The sequence below is a fragment of the Monodon monoceros genome, unplaced genomic scaffold (assembly GCF_005190385.1).
Source record: "Monodon monoceros isolate NGI ecotype Baffin Bay Population unplaced genomic scaffold, NGI_Narwhal_1 Super_Scaffold_21, whole genome shotgun sequence".
Lineage (NCBI taxonomy): Eukaryota > Metazoa > Chordata > Mammalia > Artiodactyla > Monodontidae > Monodon > Monodon monoceros.
Genome location: NW_021703778.1, coordinates 31,614,963 through 31,633,208, shown reverse-complemented (window position 1 = coordinate 31,633,208; position 18,246 = coordinate 31,614,963). Strand labels below are relative to the sequence as shown.

At 45.8% G+C, this 18,246-nt stretch overlaps 1 protein-coding gene across 1 annotated transcript in view; it reads left to right on the top strand.

Moving 5' to 3' along the window:
• Positions 1-18,246, top strand: part of TRPM1 (transient receptor potential cation channel subfamily M member 1) — an 81,654-nt gene that overhangs the window by 15,022 nt on the left and 48,386 nt on the right. The window contains exons 5-13 of the mRNA XM_029237934.1: positions 255-426; positions 4,204-4,378; positions 4,807-4,930; positions 6,289-6,361; positions 7,034-7,134; positions 7,543-7,552; positions 14,334-14,497; positions 15,592-15,726; positions 16,476-16,526. Of these exons, the coding sequence (XP_029093767.1) occupies positions 255-426; positions 4,204-4,378; positions 4,807-4,930; positions 6,289-6,361; positions 7,034-7,134; positions 7,543-7,552; positions 14,334-14,497; positions 15,592-15,726; positions 16,476-16,526 (1,005 nt within the window). The remainder of the gene's footprint in view (positions 1-254; positions 427-4,203; positions 4,379-4,806; positions 4,931-6,288; positions 6,362-7,033; positions 7,135-7,542; positions 7,553-14,333; positions 14,498-15,591; positions 15,727-16,475; positions 16,527-18,246) is intronic.

Here is an 18,246-nt window from a genome sequence, read left to right as displayed (position 1 = left end):
CTCTCTGCAATAAGTGCCCGGGAGTGTACTTGCTGGTTCATCATGATCTGTTGGGTTGTCATGATCTAAAATAATTTTTTCTAATTTGATATAAAAATTTACAGAAAAAATCCTTCAATAGAGAGGCTAGGGAAGCGAGAGTAGGTTGAAGCGCACAGTTAGGTGAAGCTGTCGCTCCACATCCATATATTCTTGCTTCCCCTGTCTTACCGTCCAAGTTTTGCAGCTCTGACTTGTGTTGTGCATTTCGTCAGGTGGCACGGGTGTACCAGACTATGTCCAACCCCCTGAGTAAGCTGTCTGTGCTCAACAACTCGCACACGCACTTCATCCTGGCTGACAATGGCACCCTGGGCAAGTATGGTGCCGAGGTGATGCTGAGAAGGCAGCTGGAGAAGCACATCTCTCTGCAGAAGATCAACACAAGTAAGTTCTGGCCACGGCCACTGGGCTGCCACTGCTGCCCTGAAAACCAGGCTGGAAGAGAGAGCACCCGAGGGTATTTAGAGCCTTCACCTTGACTCTTCTGTGACCATCAGGAGATGACTTAGCAAGACCCTTTCCCTTAGCCACCTACCAAATCACTGAGCTGTGCTGTGATGCTTTGTCTCAAGTTCACGAGGAGGGTGGACCTGAGAAACAGCCCCACAGCCGTTTTCACGGTGGTGGCATCTCCCGCCACGTTGCCAGTGGTTTTCATTCCTTATAATGATTATAGTTAGTTTTTTAAATTTTATTGGAGTATAGCTGATTTATAATGAATGCTGTGTTAATTTCTTCTGTACAGCAAAGTGACTGAGTTATACATATATATATTCTTTTTCACATTCTTTCCATTATGTTTTATTCCAGGATATCGAAAATAGTTCCCTGTGCTATACTGTAGGACCTTGTTGTTTATCCATCCTATTGATAATGGTTTGCCTCTGCTAATCCCAAACTTTTTAAATGTCTGAACAGGAAACACATTTGTCACTCAAAGGCTTGGTATGATTCCTTCTATCAACTACATGCTCTGAGTTCACTAAATTAAATATCTCAGTAGCTCTGGGTCTCTCACCAGAGATGGGCCAGGTGGGGAGGCCTCTGGAGAGGCCTGCAGGAGCTGGCTGCTCCCAACAGAGCGCCCCCTCCATGCTGGTCCAGGAGGATGCTGAGGTCAAGCTAGAGAGAAAGGAATGGACTTCAGTCAGATGAAATGATCATAACAACTGGTTAGAATTAAAATAACTGGTGTCACCTCTTGGGGCACTGAGTTCATAACTCAGTGATTCTTACTGTCAAGCAATTGCTGAATGATCTTAAAGAGTATTTTGTTGTAACCATTACTGGTAAGATTGCGAAAGACAGTCTAGGCCTGGGAAATGGTCATTTTAAAGCATAATTAAAGGGTCTGTGAGACTGCCACGTGGTTAGAATGACGGTCTGCCATGACAAGTGGTGGGTTTCTGGGTATCAGCTCCCTGGCTGATGGTTCGCACGTTTTCGCTGTCTTGGCCGTGTGCGCGTTCACACCGACCAGCCTCCCCTGGCCGTGTGACCTGTGGGCTTCCCTTTGTCATCCTTTGCCTAGGGTTCTGAGTGGGGCAGGGACAGCAAAGGGGTGCTCAGTTGTCACCTCCCACGGCACGGAGTTTCAGGGGTCCAACCTAAACCACGAAGAACCAGTTCTCCTCTGTTTCTAGAAAAGAAGGTGATTTGGCCACTGGAGTCCCGAAGATCTCAAATGTCAAGCCTTGCTGGGGTTGGAAATCTCAAGGGCAGGGTCCATGTCATCTTGGTCTGTTTCTCCAGCATCTCTTGGCCAGGCGCCTGCCTGGCACAAAGCAGACCGTCAACGCATAGCTGCTGAAATGAACCTAACTGAGATTATTCTGGTAGGAGATGGCAGAGTTGTTCAAAATATTTAAGAGCTCCTGACTGTAGAAATGCATCGTGGAAGCAAACCGGAAACTCTGAATTTCCCCACTTGAAGTTCTTAGACCTTCTCCTAACTGTGCTGGCAGATTTTATCCAAATGCCTTCAGAATTGTGAGACCAAGGACACATCTCCTATTCACCATCTATTAATGTTGATCAAATAACTCCCATCACAACTAACGGACACCTGGTGAAACATGCTCAGAATATAATCTGTTTTAGCCAGTTTGGGGTAAAATTGTGAAGTAGGCAAATTTGTCTTGATGCCAAAATATTGGCTCTCTGTACACCAATCCCGAAATGAGATATGGAAAGAGAGTTTTGGAGGAGAATTGAAAGAGTAGCTTTATTCTTTGCCAGGCAAAGAGGAAACCCAGCAGGCTAGTGCCTCAAGAACTGTGCCCCCTTCCTGGGGAATAGGGAGAGGTTTTATAGCCCAGGGCTTGTGGTCGGGGTAGGTGATAAGGCTCAAAGTAATGAAGGTCTTGCATTTCTTTTCTTCTGCAAATTTACAGCCAAAGTGGTTGTCAGGCAGCTCAGCAACCAGGTCTGGTGTCCCTGAAGTTATTGGCCCATGATCTTCTTTCTGAAATGAAGAGTGCTACAAGGGAGTGTAGGGGGAGAAGAAATGCCAAGTGCAGAGTGCAATTCACATGGAGTCAGAGAGTAATTAGTTTTATGAAGGATAAGTCTAGCTACAAGTGTTTGTTAGTAGTAACAGCTAAAAAAATAACCAAGATCACTTAACTCTTTCAGGCCTGTTTATGCTGTTTCCCCAGCCTGTTCATTGTTTCTTTGTTTTCCTTTTCTATCAGAAAAGTCTTATTTTTATGTTTGCTGCAACAGCCTCTGCTGCTCCTTCGCTCCCACTATCTCCCCCTGCCCTGGAATCCTGGGTTCTTGGGATGCTCTTGCCACCTCCTGCTTCCCTTCGGGTTCTGCCACCAAAAGTCAGCTTGTCCTACCGTGTTCCCAAAGAGTCCTATCATCTCATAGAGACAGAGGGAGGACTCTGGGTACAAGGTATTAACTGGTGGGCTAATGATGGTCTACAGATTTGCCCTCCTGGATAACTCACTGCCTATTCCAGCCCCTGGAGGCTGAATCAACACCTACTACGACACTGCATATTTACACACCACTTGAGGTTGACAAGGACCTTGATAGCTGAACAGTTTCTTATACTTTATATCTATTGCTCTTTTAGGAGCTAGAGGAGGCCCTGTGGTGATTCACCTTTTACGGATGGTTCCCTGCTCTTCAGGGTGGCCTGGTGATTGGCCCCATGTCATAAGGCTAATACGTGTGAGGCCAGGCATTGAACGGAGTTCTCCTATCGCTGGTCCAGACACCTTTCGCTGTGTCATTCTTGAAGGGACAGCCATCCAGGGTGGGAACTTCACCTGGGGCAAGGCAGCAGGGAGGTATTCTTTTAACAAGAAGAGCCTCCCGTGTTTCTCACATCTCACCTTGAAGTAGTCCGTAAGCCAGTTGAGTGATACATGGAGTTGAACCACATGTTTTGGAAAGTTTGTAATTTAAAGGCTCTGCTTCTTCCAGTAAGGCTATAATATGGGGTTTGAATAAAAGAATGTAAACAGTCATCACATCCTGAGTTCCTTCAAGTCTCCTGGTGAACACTAACTCCATATAAGCATACTTCCAGGCCTAAAGGTTTTCCTCTTCACCATGTTTCAGGATTTAGAGTGAGTGCTCTTGAGACAGGCTGGGACCTGGGACCCTTTGCTGCAGTGCTGCAATGCTTGCACATGGACACACCTCTCCAGGAGCAACAAAATACTAAGAAACTGTATGGGACTGAAAATAACTGCTTTCATGTGGGCAGTTGGGGCAAATTCTGGACCTAAAAGATACAAAGAGACCAAAAAAGCCAACGGCCACTTTTGAAGAGCCTGGGGCAAAAACAGGGGGTCGGGAGCAAAAGCAGGGGGCTGCGCATGCCCCCCGCACACAACACCACCTAAGGGGTGGGCAAAACACCTAAACCATCCCTCCGGCCTGACCCATGGACACACCCCTACCCTCACCCCATATAAGGAACAAGCTTGCCCCCCCTCGGGGAGCAAGCAAGCAAGGGAACCTGTTGTTTGTTCTCCCCCGCCGCTGCACCGCTGCAGCAGGGGCCCCAATAAAGCCTTGCCTGAATTTCTTGTTTGGCTTCTGGTCAATTTCTATTGATTGGGGAAGGCCAAGAACCCTGGTCAGTAACACTCGGATGGGGCCATGACCGTGGTCTGAAGGTGGGTGTGGTGTGTGTTGCAGGACTGGGGCAGGGTGTGCCCGTCGTGGGCCTGGTGGTGGAAGGGGGCCCGAACGTGGTTTCCATGGTCCTGGAGTATCTCCGAGAAGAGCCTCCGGTCCCCGTGGTGGTCTGCGACGGCAGTGGCCGGGCCTCGGACATCCTGTCTTTTGCACACAAGTACTCTGAAGAAGGAGGGTAAGATTTCTGATATGTTACAAAGGGTGGGGTTTTGAATGCCTTCTTGTTAGGCCCAGAGGAAATCGTGATCCATTTAGCTGTTCCAAAAATGTAAAAGAAGGAAGACTTACTAGTCCTCCTCTCCCACTTCCCAAGGTCAGCAAGTGAGGGAGCTCTGAGGAGCATGGTGTTTCTTACGGATTCTTTCTCAGGAGGGAAAATGCTCTCTCCCAACTGCATTTTCCCTTGTAAGTTTTTCAACAAGCCTGGCATTTAGGACAAGTGTGAACACAGTTTTTGACTATAGTCCTTTTGGGTCTGCTATCCTGGGATATCCTCCAATGATAAAGTTTCAAATCAAAGGTACCAGACGGGCATAGAGATGTCTGATTTATTCACGTACAGATTTCACCTGTGTTCTTCTCTTTCCCGTTTCCTTCGAACAGGATAATCAATGACTCCCTCAGAGACCAGCTTCTAGTTACCATTCAGAAAACATTTAATTACAACAAAACACAATCGCATCAGCTCTTTGCAATGATCATGGAGTGCATGAAAAAGAAAGAACTTGTAAGTGTCTTGAGTTGACTTCCCAAGTGCTCCACAGAGAGAATTATGTTTCCTTTCTAATTCTGCCCATGTGTGCAGGATGGAGTAGTTCCTATTTCCATTCACCCTTTTCCAAGAGGCATTTTACAGATCTGACCCAACTGGTGATTCTGTCCATGTGTGGGAAGCAGGCTAAGCATAGGCAGATTCTCTTCGGAAGAGGGACATGGGTGCTTCAGATCTTGTAAATGTCAGGGCACTTCAGGCCACATCCCACAATTCTGAGGCTCATGATATCAATCAGATTCAAAGCATCAAGGAGTGACATATACCATGCTTTCAGGTGTACTTACAAAATTCTACCAAATACACTCATTTTCTCCCACTCTTTGCCTCCTTAATTACGCTTATAAGGAAGAGGCACTCTTGTTGCACAGAAGACAGCCTCTTTGAAATTCTAAATCTACAAGTTTCCTACAGATATATCAAATCTGAGTAGAGATGACTTTGTCATCTTCAATAGCCATTTAGATATTGACATGTACATCCTGCATGAGCTCCCTCAGCTCCAGATGGGGTAAAGAATAAAATAAGATCCAGGCAAGGATTCAAAATCAGGACGAGCAATGCTGTTCTTTCTGAATCAGAAGCACCTGGTGTAAAATCATGTCGCTCTCGGGATTGCTGCATTAGCGTCAGACTCCGTGGTCCTTTTTATTTATTTAGTTATTCATTTATTTTAACATCTTTATTGGAGTATAACTGCTTTAGTGTTGTGTTAGTTTCTACTGTATAACAAAGTGAATCAGCTGTATGTATACACATATCCCCATATCCCCTCCCTCTTGCGTCTCCCTCCCACCTTCCCTATCCCACCCCTCTCGGTGATCACAAAGCACTGAGCTGATCTCCCTGTGCTATGCAGCTGCTGCCCACTAGCTGTCTATTTTACATTTGGTAGTGTATATGTGTCAATGCTCCTGTCTCACTTCGTCCCAGCTAATCCTTGCCCCTCCCCATGTCCTCAAGTCCATTCTCTATGTCTGTGTCTTTATTCCTGTCCTGCCCCTAGGTTCATCAGAACCATTATTTTTTAGATTCCATATATATGTGTTAGCATATGGTATTTGTTTTTCTCTTTCTGACTGACTTCACTCTGTATGACAGACTCTCGGTCCATCCACCTCACTACAAATAACTCAATTTCATTTCTTTTTATGGCTGAGTAATATTCCATTGTATACATGTGCCACATCTTCTTTATCCATTCATCTGTCACGCCAGATCTTGTTTGTGGTCCTTTTTAAGCAACTCCCCAATTCTCCCTCTTGTTTTCCACTTTGCTTTACTCAGTGTTCTCACGATTAATCTGTTTTCAGGTCACTGTGTTTAGAATGGGTTCCGAGGGTCAGCAAGACATCGAAATGGCAATTTTAACCGCCCTGCTGAAAGGTGAGCTCTCAGGAAACAGCCACTCCTGTCCTTTCGTGCTGGCCTCCCCGGAGCTCTGGTTGTGGCTGGGAAACCCCTCCCCCCTCCTCCCGCCGGGAACTGTGTCTGCTGGGGATGGAACCCCGAGCCCGCCAGGCTGCCTAGAAATTATCTCAGGATAAAGCCGTGGTAAAACGATCAGGCCCGAAATGGGTTTCTTGGGAGGGGGACTTTTCTTGGCGAGCCAATGGACCATGATGGGCTGAAGTCAAGAACCAGTTTCCGTCTGTAACTAGCTCATTACAGGTTTGAACTCACAGAGGGTAAGCGTGAAATTATTTTTCATTTGCGATCCCTGCATCTCGCAGTGCTCTGTCCAGTTTCCCCGGCCCACTCCTAACGACAGCTGCCACCTGGCTGCTCATGGGGTCACCTCTCTGCTCCACTGGGAAGGGGAGGGGGCTGGAGGAAAGGGGCGGGGCGGTCACCATCAGGCTGGCTGCTTGGTAGTGCTGAGCTGTTCCTCGGCTTTGGGGCCTGAGTGATCCCTCAGGGGCCAGAGAAAAGGCAGCCATGCTTATTTCCAGGCTGATGCTGAGCCAGCCTGGGGAAGCCTATGTTCCCCACCCAGCCCCTGTCACCCCTAGGTGACCCAGGCATGGAGTGAGTAGTGCCCCATCTCTTGCCTTCCAGGCACAAACGCATCGGCTCGGGACCAGCTGAGCTTGGCGCTGGCTTGGAACCGCGTGGACATAGCTCGGAGCCAGATCTTTGTCTTTGGGCCCCGCTGGCCGGTGAAACTAAGTGTTTTTCAATTCATACCATTTGTCATGACTTTGTACAGAGGATGCATTAATATGTTCTCCCTTGTGTCGTGGATCTCAGGAAGTTATCTGGGCTTTCTGATGACCCGATGTCTAATCTTTAGGATTATTAGGAAATGTTGTTTCATTTCAAAGAACCAGCAAGAAGAGCTCCTAGCACTAACTTCAGATTCAGACCAGTGCTCTTGAAGAAAGAGCACTAAATATTTTATCATTGCTGGTGAACATGGGTTTTTACCCTTTTAAAGAAAAAGAAGAAAGAAAATAGCTCATTAAAATGAAATACAATGATTGCATTGAAAGCATTAATTTTTCAAATTATGTTCCATGAAACCCCGGAGGCCTAGGGGACTCTGTGAGTGTGACCTTTGCGTATAGCCTTTGGGATGTGGTGTGTGTGTGTGTGTGGTTTGGTGTATTGTGTGTGTGTATCTGTGTGTAGCACGTGTGTAGGTTGTTAAATGTGTGTGTGGATGTGTGGTGTGTGATTGTGCTGTGGTTTACCGTGCATGTGGTGTATGTCCGTGGGATCTGTGTGTGTGTGTGGTTGTACGTGGGTGTGGTGTGGTGTGTGTGGGGTGATGAGCGGCTTTTAGCCTCCCACTCCTTCAATCAAAGCAGCTTCTTTACAGACTTGTGGTTGCCAGGGGGAGGGGTGTGGGGGAGGGATGGATTGGGAGGTTGGGATTAGCAGATGCAAACTATTATATATAGAATGGATGGACAACAAGGTCCTACTGTAAAGCAAGGGGAACTATATTCAATATCCTGGGGTAAACCATAATGGAAAAGAATATGAAAAAGAGTGTGTATATATATATATATATATATATATTTATAACTGTATAGCAGAAATTAACATTGTAAGTCAACTATACTTCAATTTTTAAAAATTAATTTTTTTAAAAAAGCAGCTTCTTTGATGGGTTTTGTAGATTGGGACTCAGGGTAAATTTTTGTTTGCAAAACAGGCTCTGCTGCTTCAAAAGGAGTTTGGAATATCTAGAGGATTCATGTCGGACTTTAAAAACCATATTTCTCAAAACCGGCCTGGTATATCCCTGCAAAAGGCATTTCATTTTTCACACTCACCCTTTATTTAATTAGCGTGAAGAATTTAAGGAATCAGATGAGTGTATTAAAGGAATAAGATACAGGGTTGGGGGGTGTGGCTTGTGCATGTTGTTTACTGAACTACGCAAATTAAGAAGAATAGCACAACACCTTAAATATTTTAATTCCTTTTGAATCTCCTGTTTTTAACACTCTTGGTAAGGACTTGAGAGCAAAGTGAATTGCTCCATGAATGGTTATGAGGCAGCTTGCTGTGGCAGAGAATCTGACAGATTCCAGAAAGGATTGCAAAAAAGGGCTCTGTCATGAGCTCCCGAGACCAGCTACTCAGTAAGAAGGATCCCGGCTTTTGTTTGCTTTTTTTCTTTTCGAGTGGCAGCTTTCTGAGGACCAGGTACTCAGTAAGAGGGATCCCGGCTTTTGTTTGCTTTTTTTCTTTTCGAGTGGCAGCTTTCTGAGGACGACGTCCTGAGTCAGCCACAGAGAGGGCCAGGCTTTCAAGATTACAGAAAGGACCTGACCCAGGGAACGGGCTACACACACAGGCCCTACCTGGCCTGAAGCAACGGCCTTTGTCCGTCTTTTTGTTACAAAAGCAATAAGTAATTTCCAGAAAGCGTAGAAAATACAGACAGGCAAGATGAAAGAAACAATCACTCATGACTGCCCCCCACAGAAAAATTCAGCAATACCGTATGTGTTTTATAATTTAATTTTTTCATTCTTACGTTGGCATTAAATATTCTCCAACCTCCTTTTTCATGTTGCTTAGTGTTTTTTGCTTTCTATTATCCAGTGGACACATAAATATGGTTTGAAAAGCAAATAACAGAGCAGAGTGTACCGTGAAAAACAGAGCCCTCACACCCCACCTCCCAAAGGCACTCAACTGTCCCTGTGTTCTGTTTTCCTGACGGTGGCCTCGGTTCGTTGATGTAACACGTTTTATCACTTTCTCGATTAATCACGTATAGATGTGTCTTTCAATTCTCCACTTGGAAAGAGAAGGCAGTAGCTCGCTTGCCCTGCCTGCTTTGCCCCTCCTGTGTTTGATGCCTGTATGTTTAATTCTCTTATTGGTTATCATGATAGCTTTGAACCATCAACTTGCTTCATCAACGTTAGGCTCCCACGTTGTAAAATGAGGAAATTAGTGGCTCTACACATCACCTTCCTTTCCCTACACCGTCAATGTTCCTACTTGGGTCAACTTCATCTTCTACATGATGGAGATGGTTGATGTTTACACGTTGTTCTGTAATCCTCACTCAGGTCTGTTTATGTCTCACTCTTTAATCATCACATTTTCATAGTGGTCCTTTTTATTTCTATTTTTTTACCTGGATTTTTATTTTTATTTTTTAACTGGGTATTTGCTTCCAGTTCTTGACTGAGAACAATGAATTATGTTGCTGTGTACATTTATGTGCAGGTCTTATGTGGACGTATGTTTCCATTTCTCTTCAGTCGATAGCTAGGAATGGATTTGCCGGGTAGATGGAAAATGTATGTTTACCTTTTTAAGAAACTGCGTGTCTGTTTTCCAAGGCAGCTGTAGCATTTTACTTCCCACCAGCAGTGTAAGGAGAGTTTCTCTATGTCCTTGCCAATATTTGGTATTGAGAGATTTTTTTTTAATTTTAACTATTCTAGTGATATGTAGTAGTATCTCATTATGGTATTTATTTATTTATGATCAGATATATTTTTAACCTCAATAAAGGAGGGACAAGTTTCAAATAAACGTCTAATATAATTCTCATTTAAGACATGCATATTTTTTCTTTTTAAAAAAATTGAAGTATAGTTGATTTACAATGTGTTAGTTTCAGGTGTACAGCACATGTATAATTCAGTTATTATGTATATAATCATTTTCAGATTCTTATCCATTAAAGCTTATTATAAGATATTGAATCTCGTTCCCTGTGCTATACAGTAGGTCCTCATTGTTTATATTTTTTAATTGAGATATAATTGACGTATGATGTATTAGTTTCAGGTGTACAAAGTAAAGATTCGATATTTGTATAAATTATGGAATGATCATTACAATAAGTCTAGTGAACATCCATCACCACACACAGTTACAGTGTTTTCTCTTGTAATAAGAACTTTTAAGATCTACTCTCTTAGCACCTTTCAAATACACAATACAGTATTATTAGCTGTAGTCACCATGCTGTACATTGCATCCCAAGACATTTATTGTATAACTGGGTGTTTGCATCTTTTCACCATCTTCATCCACTTCACCCACCCCCCCCCCGCATACTAGGTCTTTATGTTGATTCTAAAAATGGAGAAACCAGAAGACATTACTGTGATTCTGTACAGATTGTTCACTGCTGAACCTAACATTATGGCTGAACTCAAAGAGAAAGAAAGGTAGCCCTGGGTCAATCACCTGGGCCACACAAGGGAAAATACAACAAGCATCAAGGTTTCTACAGTCCATCCATTGTTTAAAATTATGGGACCTTTGAGTTTCCTTCATATTTGGACCATGACTTATTTGAATAGCTAGATGTTTGCTTTCCCTTGCATTTCCAAATTGATGCTCTTTTTTCTTCATAGCATATGCCTCACATCATTAAGACAATCTATTCTTTTAATTATTACTGTCCACTGAGTGCAATTCCCTTTCTTCTTGTAGAATCTTTCAAAGCCTCGTGTTTCTCTGGATGCTCTCAAAGTTTGCTGTGCAGCTGACCACATCAGACACCCCTGCAGTGTGTTGTCAGACAGGCTCATTTCTTCCCACATTCCATGTCTTCCTCTCTCTCAGATTTCTTTTTCATTTCGCTGCAGTAGATCTTCAAGTAATTTTTTTCATGAACATGTGTGGGAAGATAACCATTCTCTGTCTTTACACGTCTGAAAACACTCTGCCACACACCAGGCTCATGGTTGCCATGTGATCCTCCTCCAATTAAGATGAACCACTGTCTTCTCTCAGATGTAGTTTGAGGTCTGCTCTTTATCTTCAGTGTTTAGAAATTTCACAAGGACATGTGTTCTATTTCAAACAAATGAGAATGAAATGTACAGAGACAGCAAACTCAAGGACTCATATGGCCACTCATGTGCCATTCATTCTGCTTGGCTGTCAGAGGCCCCTTTATGATAAAGACCCAAGTCTTTCCCCAGCTCTGTGAAATTTTCTTCTACCGCTTCTTTGAGTATTTCAGCCTTCATTTTCTCTCTTTCTCTTCCTCTGGAATTCTTATAAGTTAAGCAAATGTTGGTCCCCTTGGGCTGATCCTCCATTTTATCATTTCTGTCTCTCTATCATTTTGCTGTAGGTTTTTGGAAATCGCAACTTTTTCCTTAGCATTTTTTTGTGCTATTTTTTTAAATGTAGGCAATCCTACTTTTTTTTTTTTTTTTTTTTTTGTGGTATGCAGGCCTCTCACTGTTGTGGCCTCTCGCCTTGTGGAGCACAGTCTCCGGACACGCAGGCTCAGCGGCCATGGCTCACAGGCCCAGCCGCTCCGCGGCATGTGGGATCTTCCTGGACCAGAGCACGAACCCGTGTCCCCTGCATCGGCAGGTGGACTGTCAACCACTGCGCCACCAGGGAAGCCCAGGCAATCCTATTTTTGATGTCTGAGAAAGCTTTCTTGTTTTCTGATGGTTCCATTTTCATGTCAGCCTGTTTTCATCTCATGAATGCAATATCTGAGGATACAAATTGTATTTTTTTTAAGTCCTCTCCTGTTCCCTGAATTATCTCTATTTTCTCCCTGGTCAGCTGTTCCCGTTGTTCATTTTGTCCTTTTCTGTTGCAGATCCTTGCTTGCCTATCCCCATTTCAGAGTGAGGGATGGGACTGAATAATTAGTATAAGGAGCCTATTTTACAAATAGGTTTTTCTCCTCACTGGGAGGACTGACCAAGAGTTCCCCATTTAGGAGGGGGTTGTCTACTGAACAGCTTTTCTTTGCTCTCTGCAGATTGGAGCAGGCTGGTGTGGCGCTGGACCTCCCTATGCAGACTCTGCCTTTTTTTTTTTTAACATCTTTATTAGAGTATAATTGTTTTACAATGGTGTGTTAGCTTCTGCTTTATAACAAAGTGAATCAGCTATACGTATACATATATCCCCATATCGCCTCCCTCTGTGTCTCCCTCCCACCCTCCCTATCCCACCCCTCTAGGTGGTCACAAAGCACCGAGCTGATCTCCCTGTGCTATGCGGCTGCTTCCCACTAGCTATCTATTTTACGTTTGGTAGTGTATATATGTCCATGCCACTCTCTCATTTTGTCACAGCTTACCCTTGCCCCTCCCCATATCCTCAAGTCCATTCTCTAGTAGGTCTGTGTCTTTATTCCCGTCTTATGCCTAGGTTCTTCATGACATTTTTTTTCTTAGATTCCATATATGTGTGTTAGCATACGGTATTTGTCTTTTTCTTTCTGACTTACTTCACTGTGTATGACAGACTCTAGGTCCATCCACCTCACTACAAATAACTCAATTTCGTTTCTTTTTATGGCTGAGTAATATTCCGTTGTATATATGTGCCACATCTTCTTTATCCATTCATCCGATGATGGACACTTAGGTTGCTTCCATCTCCTGGCTATTGTAAATAGAGCTGCAATGAACATTTTGATACATGACTCTTTTTGAATTATGGTTTACTCAGGGTATATGCCCAGTAGTAGGACTGCTGGGTCGTATGGTAGTTCTATTTTTAGTTTTTTAAGGAACCTCCATACTGTTCTTCACAGTGGCTGTATCAATTTACATTCCCACCAACAGTGCAACGACCCGCCCAGTTCTTCAACAGACATTCTTCCAGGTTCTGCCTGGGGTGAAGCCCAGGACTAGAGTTGCTCTGCATCCACCCACTGGGGAGGGGGCGTGACATATGAGAGGGGATGGGCGGTCTCCTGCTCTGTAGACAGTCCTTTACTAATCACCATGCTTTCTACCCACCATTAACTCTCCCTCTTTGGAAATCTGGTCCCACCTCCACTATTACCCCCACATTACTCATCCTGGGCTTCAGCGGCCTCACCACAGCTTTAACTACCCAACAGCATTTCCAGAAACATCTTAATGGCTCTGGTCTGCCTCTTCTCCCTGAAATGAATTTTTCTTTTCCATAGTCCTCTGTTTCCTGCTGTCATTTCCATGGGAAGAGAGGGAAAGCAGGAAACACGAGATCAAGACCACAACCCGGAACCAAAAGTCCTTCTTTGTCTCCCCCACAATCAAGTATACGGTCTCTCAGGTCTTCCTTTAATAGTTGAAGTTCTCCATCAACTATGTGCCTATGACTCTGTAGTCTTTCTAGAATTCTTTTTTTATTTTTATTTTTGGCTGCGTTGGGTCTTCACTGCTGCGCATGGGCTTTCTCTCGTCGTGGCGAGCGGGGGCTACTCTTCGTTGTGTTGTGCGGGCTTCTCATTGCAGTGGCTTCTCTTTGATGCAGAGCACGGGCTCTAGGCGCACGGGCTTCAGTAGTTGTGGCACCCAGGCTCAGTAGTTGTGTCTCACAGGCTTAGTCGCTCCGTGGCATGTGGGATCTTCCCGGACCAGGGCTCAAACCCGTGTCCCCTGCATTGGCAGGTGGGTTCTTAACCACTGCACCACCAGGGAAGCCCTGACCCCTTCACAATTGTCTTCTCTGGTCTTCATCAGCTGTCACAGACACTTCTCTTTGGCGCCTTTAAACTTACCTCTCAGCACCCTTTCCTTTGGGCAAAAACACGCTCAGTCAAAACTTCAGCCACTTTAAGTACATGAGTGCACTTCGTCAAGCATATAAGTAACAGACGGTCACGAAATCAGGAGCTTCTCCATCAGGCAGCCAGGCCTGCAACAGCTGAGTGTGTGTGCGTTTGTGTAGTCACAAGTATGTGTGCCTGCGTGCATGTCTGTGCATGGGTGCTTATGTTTGCACAAGTGTGTGTGCATGTGTATCTGTGTGTGCACCTGTATGTGGGTGCATGTGTACCTATGTGTGTGTGTGAGCGTGTGCATGCAGAGGGGTGGGGCGGTCTGTGCACTTGTCCTGGGACATGGGTCGGCTTTAATCCCTTTCCCAACTCTGCCTGCTGTGGACTGCAGCCCCTGGGAAGCCTGGCCCCCCCCAACGGATAGCAAGGTCATGGAGAAGGAGAAGAAGCCACCCACAGCGACCACCAAGGGGGGCAGAGGAAAAGGAAAAGGCAAGAAGAAAGGGAAGGTGAAAGAGGAGGTGGAGGAAGAAACTGACCCCCGAAAGCTCGAGCTGCTGAACTGGGTACGTGGGACGTGTCTGCTCCCGTTTCCCAGGCTCCTGGGGACCTTGGAGCCAGTCACCCTCCTCCAGGGAAGGGGGCAGTTCTTGCTGCCTCTGCCGCAGCCCCACCCGGGGCCCCGAGCCCAGGAGGCAGTGATGAAGCATTGATGGGACAGTGTCAGTATTTCAAGTGGCTGGCAGGATGTCACAAATGCCAAACGGTCCTGCTTTGGGGGAGAATGAAGTCACTCACAGGGGAGGCCCGGGCCACCTTGCCCACCAGTGCCTTTCTCCGCCTGCAGACATTTGGATGTTTGTTGCGTGGAAACACGGGAAACAAATCAATAGTGAATAAATGCAGCTCGGGGACAAAAGGTGGAGCCTGTGATAGGGATGCATGGGTAACTGCAGTTGGCTGGGCTGGGAGGCTGAGACACGCACCACCTGTGGTTCTGGCCTTGCTGCTGTCAGGACACAGCAAGACAGGGCACTGGGCCTCTGCGGTGTCCTGTGAATGGCATCATCGCGGTCACTCACCCTGGTGACCCGCGGCATGCCCACAGGGGGTAGTTCTCAGTCAAGGAAACATTCTCTCCAGCAAAACCTCACGTTACATTGAGCGCTGCAGGTTCCACCATTGTTGAAGGGTAGAGACACAAATGGTAACTAATAGTAGATAAAATGTTACGGTCTACCACCTCAGAAAAACATTGTATATGGAGATCCGAGCTTGGAGACTCAAGCACTGATTGCAGTTTTATTTTGAATTTCCTTCTCATGTTTACATTACAAGAAAAGCTAATCAACTCTATTTTAATTTTTTTAAAAAACCTGATAACTAGAGAGCAGCACCAGTTTGGCTGTCATTTTGAACATTTTTCACTTTGTATTAAATGTATCCATCTGTGATGCTTTGATAGGACACCTAGGGGCAAACTGAGAAGGAAGGAGGGGGCAATGGGGCATGTTTACTCAGGACAAAAGGTAAAGAGAGCCTTGTTCAGGATGCTCTGGGTCTGGGGGCCTGAAGAGGCTTTCCGAGGGCTTCCAGGGTCCCCTGCCCAGTGTCCCTGTCCCTCCTGAGGCACTCACGCCCCTCTCCTGGGCTCACACAGGTGAACGCTCTGGAGCAGGCCATGTTGGACGCGCTGGTCTTAGACCGAGTGGACTTTGTGAAGCTCCTGATTGAAAATGGAGTCAACATGCAGCATTTTCTCACCATCCCGAGGCTGGAAGAGCTTTATAACACCGTGAGTGGTTCAGAAGGAGGGAGGGCGGAGGGGAGCTAGCCCTGGGGATGCAAGAATGCACTTGGAGGAGCATCCTCATCAGAACACGGCTTCAGCGGGAGGCCCATCATTTAAGGACCACTGCTCTCACCTGACACGCGGGCCGGGCGGATGGTCCCATCTTCACCCACCGCCACCATGCTAGCCAGCACCCCTGTCTGTAGCATTAACTCAGGGGTGGTGCACGAGGACAAGTTTATACAAAGAAAGAGTCCAGCCCCCGGAGTCATTAGCAGAGTGAAAAGATCCCGGGGTGAGCAGTCATTTGTCCCTGGGGACTCCCACGTTTTATGAGGCTTCGGTGAAAAATGGAAAACTGAGTTTGCACAGCAAGGAGCTCCTGATATTAGAATGAAAGCGTTTGGATGAAATCCTCTTGGCTTGTATTATTACCATGTGAATTTTGAGAATGTACATTTCCTTCCCCATTCTAAAATTTTAAGTAGCACAAGTGGTCCTGGGTGGTTGCTTGCTGAAGCTTGATGAACTGTTAAGAAAATATAGTACATCCTAAGATGCTCTTTAAAATAATTCAATAAAAGGTATTTAACATATTTTTGAACATGTGGGATACTTCTTACCCATGACCAGTCCTAGTCCTGTCTTGTAAAAGACACAGGACTTCATTAATTCTATAAAGTAGAGTTGGATTTTACTCCAAAAGTTGAACAGAAAAACATATTTAATATGGCTGAATGTTTCTCTTTCAGAGACTGGGTCCACCAAACACACTTCATTTGCTGGTGAGGGATGTAAAAAAGGTCAGTCTGCTCTTTCATAGTCCTTTACCTGGTGACGTCTTTTAATGAGACATTTTTTTTTAACATCTTTATTGGAGTATAATTGCTTTACAATGGTGTGTTGGTTTCTGCTTTATAACAAAGTGAATCAGCTATACATATACATATGTTCCCATATCTCTTCCCTCTTGCGTCTCCCTCCCTCCCACCCTCCCTATCCCACCCCTCTAGGTGGTCACAAAGCACCGAGCTGATCTCCCTGTGCTATGCGGCTGCTTCCCACTAGCTATCTATTTTACATTTGGTAGTGTATATATGTCCATGCCACTCCCTCACTTTGTCACAGCTTACCCTCCCCCCTCCCCGTGTCCTCAAGTCCATTCTCTAGTAGGTCTGACTGTGTCTTAATGAGACATTTTTTAAAGCAATTTTTAAAATTTCCAAATGTGTTGTCATCTTATGGGAGGCATAAGAAGTCATGAATTCCTCTCTCCATGAAAAGAGTTTACTTTTTAAAAATGTCATCTTCTTTAAATGAAATGTTCATCCCACACACAATGGGCTCGCGCTGAATGACTGTTTGACGGTGGGTTGGCCCCCTCACCAAGGCAGGAGCTCCAGCCAAGGGGTGGGCTCCTCACTGCTGCCCAGAGCCCCCACGCTCCGCGTGTTTCAGATCTGCCCCCCACCCCTTCACGGTGCCTCTTTCCAGAAGTCCCAGCAGGATGGGCCTCATGTCATTCTGTATGTCCTGTGCAGCAGTCCTTGGTTCTTTCTGTTTCCTCTTTAGTAAGTGATAGATGCTTTCCCCCATCCCCAGCGCTGCTAACGCCTTAGAGTCTGCCTTCTTGTAGGATCCCGTCCACTCCCTGTTCTGTCCTGGTGTTTCTTGGGTCCTGTCACCACAGGCTGGAGGGTCAGACCAGGTTAACGCAGCGCAATTCATTTGGCCAGAATGCAGAGTGCAGGACGTGTACTCATGTTCTGAGCAGAAGGAAGTAATGCAAAGGAGAGAAGAGGGCCTTCAGCCAGAGTCCCAGATAGGCTGGTCAGACCTCATACAAATATCTAATTCTGCTAATGTGAGAATTTGGCTTTTACTATGCACACTCATTGGATCAGAGCAGAATCAGTGGATCTGGAAACCAAGAGAGACCAGTGAGTGCCCTTGTTTCCCACTTACACAGATTTCTTAGATTCAGAAGCACTAACATTCAAAAGCCACAGCCACTCAAGTGTAGACCCAACCACGTCTCTCCTAAGTGGCTTCCATCATCCTCCTCCCACCCTCCCCAGACACAGGCCGCCCCCACTTAAAAGCCTCCATGTCTCATGAAATTCAAGCTCCTGCTAAGAAACTTGCACCCACTGGGCCTAACACATACCCACCACACGTGTTCTGTCCCAGGGCCGAGCCCGTCTCACATCTGCAGTGCTCTCCCCCGTTGGCCCCTACAGCCCCTGTTCTGCCCACTCCTACCTCCACAGGAAGCCCCTTCTCACCCTCCCACCTGGCCACCCTAGCAGAGTGGGGGCCTGAACATGCTGCTGCATCGGGACTGCGGGTGGCTTGGCCCTTTTCCCCCAAAACAGCAAGCTCCCCAAGGCAGGGCTGTATCTCCTTATCCCCTCATATGGAATCCCCGACTTGGTCAAGGATCATGGTAGGGGCTGAACAGACTTGCAATGGCTGAGTGAAGGATTCAGTCCTCATGTACAGGGAGGACATTTGGAAGGTGTA